The 13,000-nt window shown below is 36.6% G+C and overlaps 1 protein-coding gene across 1 annotated transcript in view; it reads left to right on the top strand.

The window, feature by feature from the left end:
• The window catches only part of LOC107758568 (relaxin receptor 1-like), a 71,053-nt gene that overhangs the window by 50,899 nt on the left and 7,154 nt on the right, over positions 1-13,000 (top strand). Inside the window, exons 5-14 of the mRNA XM_016576338.1 lie at positions 1,338-1,409; positions 1,594-1,665; positions 2,090-2,161; positions 2,351-2,419; positions 2,598-2,669; positions 4,617-4,688; positions 5,015-5,086; positions 6,418-6,489; positions 7,005-7,076; positions 9,248-9,477. Of these exons, the coding sequence (XP_016431824.1) occupies positions 1,338-1,409; positions 1,594-1,665; positions 2,090-2,161; positions 2,351-2,419; positions 2,598-2,669; positions 4,617-4,688; positions 5,015-5,086; positions 6,418-6,489; positions 7,005-7,076; positions 9,248-9,477 (875 nt within the window). The remainder of the gene's footprint in view (positions 1-1,337; positions 1,410-1,593; positions 1,666-2,089; positions 2,162-2,350; positions 2,420-2,597; positions 2,670-4,616; positions 4,689-5,014; positions 5,087-6,417; positions 6,490-7,004; positions 7,077-9,247; positions 9,478-13,000) is intronic.

Genomic DNA, 13,000 nt, shown 5'->3' with positions numbered 1-13,000 from the left:
TTGTCTCAATAAATTGGGTTAATTTAAAAATACAGTGGTTAAATTAAAAAAAAAATTCTATTGCTCTTTGTTTTAAAAACGGTTATAAAAAATGTCAATAATTATCGATACCGAACGATATGAAACATTATATCGTTGATAAATTTGTTTAGCTATATCGCCCAGCCCTACTTGAGTGTTCTCTTTTTTAGACCTGACAAAAATGGCTCAATGTTTTTCTTTCTCCAGCTGTAGAATTTGTCTGGCCTGTCTTAATCTGACATGCTTGTTGGTTGTGAGTATTGTCTGGTTTCTCGTTCAGGAGTGCCAGCTCACTCAAACAGAATCAGCCCCATATTTTTGTCCTCGCCCAAGAACCATACTTGATCTAGTGTTAGATGGAGGCTTCATTGTATGAACAAACGTAATCTCATCAAGAAAAAAAAAAGGATGTGGGAATAGAGACCACAATGCATCTTTTGTGGAAGTTGTGTAAGCTTTGGATTGTTTAGGTTAATACAAGTCTGATAAGGGGAGGATGACTAAGAAGAGTAATAGAAGAGTAAATGCAACTAGATTTACATTAAAATGGTGCCCCTTTTCTTTTTCTTTTATTTTCTTGATGCAGATTTCAGCACTGTGAAGCTGTGGTGTTGCTATATGATTGCTCTAAGTGTTCTAAGTAATTTTTAGTGCTGTGTTATACAGTGCTAAGGAGTTTGCTTAATTTAAAAACTTGAGAATGTCACGTTTCTATGATGGTCTAGTCCCAATTTATGATATATGACATATATATATATACATATATATGGGTGTGTGTGTGTGTGTGTGTGTGTGTATTTCAAATAAATGATGTTCCTTAAACTATCTATTCATCAAAAAATTTGGAGAAAAAAAAAATGCTTCACGGTTTCTTCAAAAATATTAAGCAACACAATTGTTTTCAACAATGTTCATAATCAGCACCAAATCAGTATACAGGTATTAGAATGATTTCTGAATCATGTGACACTGAAGACTAGAGTAATGGCTGCTGAAACTTCAGCTTTGCCATCACAGGAATAAATTACATTTATTAAAATGTAATTTATTAAGATTGTAATAATATTTGACAATATTACAGTTTTGCTGTATTTTTGATCTTTCAAGATTTTTTTTTAAATAGGCAAATAAATCAATCAATATATAAGTGCTACCTAACTTTTTCATTTCTAAAGGCCCACTTCTAAATATAGGCTTGTATAAAAAGCAAGAGCAGAACTGTGTTCAAAGCTCTTCCACTCCTTGGGAACATAATTATACAGTAACATTTTGTGTTATTTCTCTCTCTCCTTCTGCTTTTTAATGCTTCCTGTAAGGTATCTCCAGCACAACCGAATTAAAGCAGTGCACCCACATGCTTTCAGAGGCCTTTACAATCTGACAAGACTGTGAGTTGGCAGACATTTCTATTGTCTCTACAAATACGGTAAAACTTTAACCAGCCTCATCTACTGAGACTGACGAATGGGCTTACAGTGAATGATAGAAACTTTAGTTTGCTTGTTTGCTTTTGTTCTATGGGCAAAATGCTTTTGACTACTCACAGACAGCTGTAATATCTTATTTTCTCAGGTATCTCAGTTATAATCAAATCACTACCCTACTTCCTGATGTATTCCAGGATTTGCACAAACTAGAATGGCTGTAAGTGTTGTTTTTTTTGTCATTCTCCCATTTGCTTTATAAATGTCAGCTAAATGAAGATGGATTTTCTCATTCAGTGCTTTTTTTGTTGTTGCTTTAAATCAAATAACTGCAATGGCATGTGTCAGTCAATAAACCTTCTCTAATGCTGAGTTTTGACCATCTAGACAGCACAAAACCAATATTATTTCTGTGATATCAGGAGTGATTTCTTTAGCAGTCATTAGCAGATCTGCTCTAAAGAAACCCGAGTGATTGAACTTCTATCACACATCTAATTCAATGCCATTGAATTATGATTCATAGCCCTTATGCATAAGTTAGTGTCCCCTGAACAAATATTGGACAAAGCACTTCAGTTTGTGAGGCTTCAGTGTTTTTTTAATGAGCTTCTCCTGTTTTTGTTTTTTTTTTCATCCTGAAGGATTCTGGAGAACAACAATATTCATCACATCTCCTCTTTGACCTTCTCTGGTTTGCGCTCCCTTGTGCTTCTGTGAGTTTCAACCTGTTGCTATTTTGGTGACTCATCTTCCATCTTTCAAATGTAAATCTTATATTTTAACAAATGCATAGGAGCTGTTCTTTAAAACTTTTTGTATATTTATTTATTTATTTATTCTTGTTTCAAAATGTGCTACACTGCTAGTTTGTCTTATAAAGCCTTTGCTTGTGTGTGTTTCAGAGTGTTGTTGAACAACGCGCTCGCAAAGCTTGATGATATTTGCCTGGAGATGCCACGATTAAATTGGCTGTAAGTTTGAATACAACATTGTCATGATAAAAATACTTTTGCTATTATTTTATTTACATGGTTGGAAAGCTTATAGAGAGACCTTTGAATTATACTTGTATTTTATTTTTTGTATTTTTCTTTTCCTACACTTTCCTACAGTTTTTAAATACCCTCTTTTTTCTATTTCTGTTTGCAGAGATGTTGAGGGAAATAAGATCGAGACTGTGGGAAATGTGACCGTCGGGTCCTGTAACATGCTAACAGTGTTGTGAGTATCCCCACCCTTCCATCACAGCTGCTCAATCCTCTCTTCCTCTCTTCAGATGACCAGATGACCCCAATGGGCTTTACGAATGTATTCCAGTATTTAAAAGAAAAAATAAGGGTACAACGGGTCATCGGGTTCCATTGAGATAAAAGGCCCTTTCAATTTTATTTTCTTAACAGAAACAGCTTCTAAAAATTCTAATTTAAAAAAAGTAAATAAAATACTTGATAAAATAATAATAAAAAAAGTTTCACAAAGTGCTTATTTTGTGTATGTTCTGAAATAGGTAAATAGGGAGCCCTTTACTCCTCTAGCTGCCTTTATATTTATATGGTTTTTAAAAACAAACTTTAACCATTTCTTTTGCTTAATCAATATTCAGTATTCATCTGCTTCAGTCACATAAGTTTTTCACTCATCTGCCATGTGATCATCAGCGGGGGAAAGTAATGGCGAAGACCCAATCAAATCTAACTTTCACAGACATTTACATATATTTAATCCACAATCCATCTACATATATTAGGGCTATAATGTATCTGGAAATGAATTGTGGATTGAATATTTGTAAATGTTAAACGCTAAAATTGTTTTAGAATTGGGATGGATTGAATCCAATGCTCAGCATTTTTTCTCGGTTTCACTGTTCATTACTTTCCCCCACCAATGTTTAGAAATATGCCAGATGAGCAGAATTGTTTATTAGCATATAGTTTTTCATAAAATAAAATAAATCATAATCATATTTTCTCATACTAATATTTAAGGGGCGCCAAGTTGTACCTTACTCTCATTATGCACAGTTGAGGTCCTTCCTGCCAAAAACACCAAAAATGATGTCAAACATATTTTTAGGGAAACCATTTTCGTCTCCCCGGTTCTCGCTTTTCATTTTTAATCACTGTTCTGTAGAAATCAGAGCAATAGACCTAACTGCTGTTGTTCATTCAAACTTCAAGTAACATGGAAACAGTTACATATTAAGCAGAATAGTGATGTGTTTGGACTTCAGTTATTAACATAATACTATATTATTCTAATTATTATAACTTCACTGATTATATGCAACAGTGACTCTGTTGATTAAAGGTCAGACCCCATTTAACTTCTAAACTGTTTTTTGTTTTTGTACTCATCACCATCAACATTGTTGTTTACTCCTGTGTATTTCCAGGGGTGTAAAATACTTGAGTAATTTCACTTGATTACTGTACTTAAGTATTATTTTGGGGGATTGATTACATTTCTGAAGAAAAAACAGTACTTTTTACTCATTTTACTCAAAGTATTCATTCTATATATACAGTATATTTGCATTTTATTCTCTTCCATCTTGCACACATTTAGTATGGTAAACAGAAGCTCAAATGCACATGCTTGACATGCGGGAACCAATGATGTTTGTTTTTGCACATCAAGCACATGTGTTCATCTTCAGTTATAACTTTAATCAATTTCTGGATCAAGTTCGCCATCAAATCTGAGGAAGCATATTGAGGTAGCTAAGGTGCTTTTTCCTCAAAAAAAGTCTATTCATTATTTCTCTCTGTTTTGATCTAGCTGTTAGCTGTCTGTGTTGTATATTGGCTGAATGCTCAAGATTGAGTACAAATAAAATCAGTGATGAAAATGTACATACAATTAATATTTTGTTGGCCGTTATTGCTTTGTTTTTATTAAATAGTATTACAAATAAATATTACTACAAATCACCAAAAATGTAAAATAATTCCAACGTAATTAAATAATTAGAAAATAATTAAAAATAAATACAAAATAAATACAAAATAATTACATATCGATACTTGCTGAGAAACAAAAATAAACAAAACACCCCTGGGTATTTCTTACACATCCAATTCCTCTGAAATGGCCACTGTGTTTCTGTCCACCAAGATAAAAATGTTCTTATTTATTCATTTATTTTTATTTATTATTTATTTGCAGAGTCCTCCAGCGGAACCGCATTAGTTACATCCACGAGCAGGCTTTCTCTCTGCTTCGTAAACTGGGCGAGCTGTAAGTTCTCAGGCATTCCATTCCATTATAAATGTTTGCCAAAATAATCACCACAAAGTGTTCTCTGGAGTTTAGTTGTGACCCATTTCTGTTCTATTTTGGAAAAGCTAAGCAAAAAATAAATAAGTAAATAAAATAAAATAAATCTTCCTTGCATGGATTTCCTTATCAATTTCAAAGTGTGTGTTGGTCTTACTCTCATCCAGCTCGACCAGTTAGGGGACGTCAGTCATCAAAGAGTTTGGCATCAGACTGGTTTGCTCATCACTTCTGTCAGCAGATGCTTGTTTGAATGCAAAAGGCATGAATATTTTCTCTCTCCACAGGGATTTGTCCAGTAACAGAATTGAAGTGATCCCTCCTGATCTTTTTGTCAATCTTGGAGACCTGCTTCAGCTGTGAGTCTTCCAGTTAGATACACATTACAAACAACTCCAAACTGCTTCTAATGTCTGCGTGCCGGGGCCTGTGGTGGGCTTCTGCAAAATTGTTATTTATTTTTAGTCCAATATGAATTCATTCCAGTTCCTTTTGATGGTCATATGGTGTCCAGGTTAAAGGCTTATGCAATAACATTCATCATACATTTTTATAATTAAACTGTAGTCTTGTTTGTTTGTTTTGTTTTTGTTTTTTGATTGTTAACATACTATTCATGAAACCCAAGTCATATGAAAATCTCATCCAGTTTACATTACTGTTCAACTGTTTTCAAAATCAAAAATTGTTTATTGAGCATCAAATCAGCATATGAGAATGATTTCAGTGAAGACATTTAAGATGTTACAAAAGATTTAACATTTAAGTTTCAAATGAATGCTGTTCTTTTGAACTTTCTATTCATCAAAGGATCCTGAAAAAATACATCACGGTTTCCCCAAAACATTAACCAGCACAACTGTTTTCAACATTGCTAATAATCAGAAATGTTTCTTGAGTAGCAAATCAGCATATCTGAATAATTTCTGAAGGATCATGTGACACTGAAGACTGGAGTAATGGCTGCTGAAAATGTGGCTTTGCATCACAGGAATAAATTATATTTTCAAATATATTCAAATAGTTATTTTAAATTGTAATAATATTTCACAATATTGCTGTTTTAACTGTATTTGTGAGCAAATAAATCCATCCTTGTGAGCATATAAGATCAGATGTCTTTCAAAAACATTATTATTAGTATTTCAAAATATACTAAAATAGAAAGCAGTTATTTTAAATTGTAATTATATTTCACAATATTTTTGTTTTTACTGTATTTTTGATCAAATAAATGCAGCCTTGATGAGCATAAGAGATATATTACGAATTCTTACCGAGCTCAAATTTTGAATGGTAGGTTATGATTTAATTTATATTATTTATTTATTTGTTTGTTTCAGCACTTCTAAAAACAATAAATACAATAATACAGTACAGAACCATATTTTGTGTAGTGTTGTGTTGTTGGCTATTACTAATAAACAACAAATCTGATAGTTTGTCATCAAACAAAAAGATACACCTTTAATTTAACCTGAGAGGTTGACTCGATGAATGTTTTACACAGTATTTCAGATTATATTTCACAATTCTTTTTCTATACTGTCATTTCTATTCTCATCTAAACATTTTTACATGGCTTTTCCCTGCCTTGTCAGACAAAACGCCTCTGCTGTACACAGATCATACATTATAATTTTGACATTAGAAATGTATTTCAAATCAGTTGCCTCCTATTTGTCCGCAGGAATATTTCATATAACCCCATCATGGACCTGCGTGTGGACCACTTTAACAAGCTGCACAAGTTAAAGTCACTGTAAGTCTTTTTTATACTTTTCTACAATGATGTACAGTACAAGGTTTTGAAGCACAAATAAAAGAAGTGTGAAGTATGTTTTAAAAATGTTGTTATGCTTTTTATAACTTTGCACAGTGAATATTGTGACTAAACTAAGACACACACAACCCCTTTCCTTATTTTATGCCTCTCTGGTTTAAAAAAAAAAAAACATATTCACATGAGACACCACAAAAATAGCTTGCAATTTTAGTAATGTGCTGTTTGCGGGGCCCCTTTCAGCTTAGCACAATGGTCCTACCTAAACTTCATGCCGTGAACATTGTCTTCCCCTCTACACAGCAGAGGAAAAACAATCTGCTTTTAGGTCATACTTCAAAGACTTATAGAGAGCATCTTGGGCACAAAACTGCATATTTGTAAGAGAAGGAAAAGGGAAAAGAGGGCTAAAGCATTGTAAAGTGAATACTGAAATGCTAATGATGGTGGTTTTCTAAAGAGCAACCCCTGAGAGAAAGCTTTTTGTGTCACAGGAGCATTGAGGGAATCGAAATTGGGAACATTCACAGAAAGATGTTTGAACCTCTCAAGAACCTGACTCACATGTGAGTGCTGCTTTTTGAAAGTTTTGATAACAAAATGATTTCAGTTCTGCTTGCTCAATTTCTGAAATCTGATTCAAATCTCCATTTTCTGAAGTCGTCACCATTGAGAATGATCATTTTCTAAATGCTGAATAATGTGTTGAGATTGATGTTTGAGATATTCTGTTTGAATTGCCTGACAACTGAACATCTCTATAATTATTTGTACTTTTAAACATTAAACAAATGATAGCAGTTATGTCTTCTCTCTGGGAAAAAATCCTCATTAAAAAAAGATAAAGACAATCTCTTTAGTTCTCATCCCAGAAATTGTCTCTAATATTTTGTTTTCTATTCATTGTCCATGGTAATCATTTTCTTCCATGAGCTGGTATAGTAATTGGCAGTGATTTACCTGAAAACATTAAAAAGAAAAAGAAAAAGAAAAAGAAAAAAGAAAAGATGTCAGGAATATATATTGGAGTGTTTACAATTCCCTTTTCAATCTTTTCAGCTATTGAAGACCCGATATTGTGTCTTTCTGCTTTGCATATCTTGTGGTATATAATACACACTGTGAAAAATGAGAACACTCGATGAATCTTGCAAGTAATTTACAATGTTTCCTCTCAGATTGAGACTGAGAGTGTGCTGTTCTGTTGACTGTGAAATTCAACTCAAGACTTCCTTGCTGTTTCTGGAACTATGTCAGTTCTGTTCAGTGTGATGCTCTCCTCCTTCTGTCTTCCCCTTTATAAACACCTTTCTCAGTAAGGACAGGTTGAGTGACAGCCAAACACCGTCACAGCAGCTAGGCCACTCTCATGTGTTCAAGTTGAAGCAGTGAGGGGACAATAAAAGAGATTCAAGATTGTTACAATTTCATTAATTTAGTAACGATCGAAAGATAGATAGATCGACCCATTTACTTTTAGAAAATAAGAATGATTTTTATAGATACATGTTGTGTGTACAATTAAATTATTAGTATTTATTTGATGTTGCGCTAAAATCGATTCTGAATTATCTGTAAAATATTACATTTTTTAAAATTAACATTTACTTATTTTAAATATTTACTGTATGTAATAATTTATCTGTGTATCTTTTTTTCAACTCAGTATTACAGAATGAGAGACATTTTAATTTCAGATTTATTTGCATAGCACTTATAGACAACAAAAATAAAAAATATTCTTGAGCATATGAACGTTTTATTTGCATTGCAAAGAAGGACAGATGAACGTTTTAAAAAAGAAAATACATTTTTACAAATCTATATGCATAGTTTTATGTGGTAACACTTTACATTAAGGTTTAATTTGCAAACATTAGCTAACTACATTAGTTAACGTGAACTAACAATCAATCTTAATATTAATCTCAACATTTATTAATACATCTTTAAGATCAAAAGTTTTATCTGCTGAACGTGAACATGAACATTTTTATTAACTAGCATCAACAAAGGATATTAATTAAATTAAATTAAATTTTATTTTATTTCTAAAGCACGTTTAAATACAACCTTAGTTGGCCAAAATGCTGTACAGAAGGTAAAAAGAAAATAAATAAATAGGAATAAAAGCAAGTAAGCACATGCGTTGCAGATCTTGGGATCTAAGTGACCTAGCCGGATTGTAAGTGGTGAGTAAATCGGAGAGATACCTAGGAGCTAAGTTGTTGAGAGCTTTATAGACAAATAACAGAATTTTGTAGTCGATTCGATATGGGACTGGCAGCCAGTGCAAGGACCATAAAATTGGTGTGATTTGGTCTCGTTTGCGGCTACCCGTGAGTAGACGGGCAGCCACATTTTGGACCATTTGAAGGCGAGAGATGGAAGAGAGAGGTAACCCAGCATACAAAAAATTACATTATTAAAGCTATTAAACTATATTGCTCATTGTTAGTTCAAGTTAGGTAATGCATTAATTAATGCTAACAAACGAGACCTTATTGTAAAGTGTTACTGTTTAATTCTTACTGTTGAAATGATTATTTATTGAACAATTTATTGAAATTGCTTGTTAAATTATTATATTTTTTCAGACAGATAGATAGATAGTTCAGATGAGATGTTTTTAAAATATTTGAGCATAAACAAATCTATATTTGTGTCCTTAGCCATGCCATGACAGGACCAAAATGATTGTGTTTGTCATTTGTGCTTCTTTCTTTCTTCTTTTCAGCTACTTTAAAAAGTTTCAGTATTGTGGCTATGCGCCTCACGTCCGCAGCTGCAAGCCCAATACTGATGGCATCTCGTCTTTCGAGGACCTTTTGGCCAATATCGTGCTGCGTGTCTTCGTCTGGGTTGTCTCGGCAACGACATGCTTCGGCAACATCTTTGTGATCTGCATGAGATCCTACATTCGCTCGGAGAACAAGCTCCATGCCATGTGCATCATCTCTTTATGCTGTAAGATGCTATTTTGCATCTAATACAGAGGCATTTTAAAGTATGACTAAGTGTATCTGAATAAATTTTGGGGGCACTATATGCTGTGTTTGAGATTGCAATGTGCTGCTCATCATCTCCTTGTGGCAAAAAGCAATTTCACACAATTAGTCTCATGCAACTTTCTATGCTTTTTTTTTTTGGTGTTCTTTCTTTACATATAGCATTGTTCAAAAATATTATTTAGCCTGTCATGAATATATTTGAAAATGCTTTGTGCGCATTTAACTGGAAATCCTTTTGGCCAATATCGTGCTGCGTGTCTTCGTCTGGGTTGTCTCGGCAACGACATGCTTCGGCAACATCTTTGTGATCTGCATGAGATCCTACATTCGCTCGGAGAACAAGCTCCATGCCATGTGCATCATCTCTTTATGCTGTAAGATGCTATTTTGCATCTAATACAGAGGCATTTTAAAGTATGACTAAGTGTATCTGAATAAATTTTGGGGGCACTATATGCTGTGTTTGAGATTGCAATGTGCTGCTCATCATCTCCTTGTGGCAAAAAGCAATTTCACACATAATTAGTCTCATGCAACTTTCTATGCTTTTTTTTTTGGTGTTTTTTCTTTACATATAGCATTGTTCAAAAATATTATTTAGCCTGTCATGAATATATTTGAAAATGCTTTGTGCGCATTTAACTGGAAATTCAAGCTTTCTTGTTAAGATGAGAAAAAAAATCTCATCTTTTAAATTGCAGTTAAGAGTCTGTCCTAGTTCAGCAAGTCGATGGTGCCTTCTAGAGAAACAGACTGATAGCCTAAAGGCAGCTCATAGCTGGCCAGCAGCATTCAGAGCCTGCGTTTACCTGACAGTGTTCACTCTTGACTGAAGTGCCGCCACATGTCTTGCTTTTTATTGCATGAAATTCACCCATACATTCCTCTTCCTGTAAACTGACCACTGCTGCACAAATAAGATGCTGTTTCTTTAACACTAATTCATATTGTACACACTATAGCCTGCTCTCAAAGGAAATAGCAAACTATTAAATAAAAAGCAGTTCTTTGATTTCTGGCGTTTGATATGGGCTAAATAAGCAGATATCAAAGGTGTGCACTGGGCATCTGTATTCTCTAGAGAGTGCTGCCGGGGCTGATTCAAATGAGTGGAAGCTCATTCAGAAAACATAGAAATCAATTACTCAGAGTGTCCACTTTGAAGTGTAGATGTCACACTTAGATGTAGCAAAATTTAGTTCCTTTTTACATTTACATTTAAATGCTTTCACTCACTAACATAAAGTATAAGGTAACCAAGGAGTTGTTTATGAATGAGAATGAAAAATAGGTGTGCTTCTATGTGAAGTAAAGTGAGTTATATTATTTTATTATTATATAATATAAAAAAAAAATTATATAATTATACAATGCATTTTATTAGTGTTATTCTATTTATACACATATACATATATGCACACCAGCGTTTAAAAGTTTGGGGTCAGTATGATTTTTAATGTTGCTGAAACCAGTCTCTTAAGCTCCAGTCTATATATTTTTTTTATTTTTATTTTTTATTTCTGCTTGGGAAACTTCAGTACAACTCTCCCCACTGAGCTGTTCATGTAAATCGCATATTTAAGACACTTTGGACATCATTATGACCCACTGTCAGCCTCAGGCATGGTCTGCTTACGCTGAGACTATGCCATGTGTTAAATGCTCCTTAATTACCTAGTAGATGATCGTGCCTGGATTGCTCAATATTGTTCCCTATCGATACTTCACTCGTACTGCGTCTGTTTAAGACGCTTGGGGAAAACTCCTTTTTCTCCGATGACTGAAGCCTTTCAATAACGCAGTGTAACTGCACGGCCATTGGTTCGTGGAGTGAATAAAAAACAAACCAATGACGGTAAAGCCCGCCAGAATGGGCGGGGTCATCTGGCTATATAAGCGGCACATCGCCATAGGATCCTCAGATTTTCCTCCTTCAGCGACGACTACTAGATCTTCACTCTACGAGACTACGAAGCCTTCGCCGTGATCAAGCCTCGCAGCGGATCAAGAGACCCCTTCCTGCTTGGCCATTCTTGCCGCTTCACGCCGCCCTCGCGCTACAGCAGCGACGGTCTCCGGTTCCCTGCCACTATCCGGCGATATAAAAGAGCAAATTTCAAAGAGCAAATATTTGGCGTTGTTTCAAATGCCGCACCGTTACTGTCGCTCATGCACGGCCCCCCTGCATGCCGCTGATGGTCACGGCGAGTGTGTTTTATGCTTGGGCGCCGCCCACGCTGAAGCAGCACTCATTGAGACGGAATGTCCTCATTGCGAGGATATGAGTCTCGCCTCTCTGCTCTTGCGGAAAGCTTTCTTTTCAGAGAGCGACTCCGCCCCTCGCGCCCTCCCGCTTTCTTCCTCCCAGGAGCCTGTGAGGAAAAAGCAGCGGGGCAGAGGAACTCGGTGCTCGGTGACGAGTGAGCACACGCCGGCTGAGCCCCGTGTGCCTCACTCTCTCCGCTCAGAGAGGTTTCTCCAGTCCACTTCTCCCTCCCAGACCAGCGTCCCTCTGCGGCTGCGAGCGATCTGGTCTCATTTGGAGGAAGCGAGTGTGACGCCATGGATGACAGCATGTCGTTGGAGGCTTCAGATGCGGAGGAGCTGTCGGGCTCGTACGTCGACCCCGCCCCCTTGCGATCTGCATAACCCAGCACAGCCAGCACGGGCATGGACGCCTAGCTTTTCCTCGTCTGCTGGACAAACGGCCTCAGCACTTCATTCTATGGCGATCTTACAAGTCTTCCAGGCCAAGATCCTCCGTTGCATGGACGAGTCCGGCCCAGACCCCGCGGCTTTTAAGGAGCTACGCAGTGCGACCGATCTGGCTCTACGCGCCACCAAGAGGCAACCCAAAATCCGCATTCTGAATTACCTCGATGACTGGTTCATTCTGGCCCAGTCGGAGGACGAGCTACTATCTCACAGATCCAGATCCTCGTTGGATGGAACGGGGCGTGCCCCTGGGAATTGTCTGCAGAAGGAAGGTAGTCTCGACAGACACCTCCAACACGGGTTGGGGAGCGCTGTGCGATGGCAAGCCAGCTTTTCGGTCACTGGTCGAAAGAGGAAGGCCGGCTTCACATCAACTGCCTGTAAATGCTGGCAGTGTGTCTGGGCCTTCGAACCTTTCTGCGAGACCTAAGGGGACACCACGTCTTAGTCCGCTCGGACAGTATGACGGTAGTGTATAAATCGCCAGGGCGGTCTCTCCTCGAAGCGCCTCTTCACACTAGTGGAGCACCTCTTGGAATGGGCACAGCTCAACTTGCGCTCGCTGAGAGCAGCGCATATACCGGGCAGGCTGAACCAAGGAGCAGACATGCTGTCTCGGAGCAACGTCCCCTCGGAGGAGTGGACGCTCCACTCTCAAACGGTTCAGAAAATCTGGGAAATCTTCGGCAGGGCAGAGGTCGACCTCTTCGCCTCAGAAGACAACTCTCATTGCCCAACTTACTTTTCGAAGAACAGGGATGCGT

The sequence above is a fragment of the Sinocyclocheilus rhinocerous genome, unplaced genomic scaffold, assembly GCF_001515625.1.
Source record: "Sinocyclocheilus rhinocerous isolate Xijiao unplaced genomic scaffold, SAMN03320098_v1.1 scaffold354, whole genome shotgun sequence".
NCBI lineage: Eukaryota > Metazoa > Chordata > Actinopteri > Cypriniformes > Cyprinidae > Sinocyclocheilus > Sinocyclocheilus rhinocerous.
Note: the sequence above shows the minus strand (reverse complement) of the source record. Positions and strands in the feature narration are given on the sequence as shown.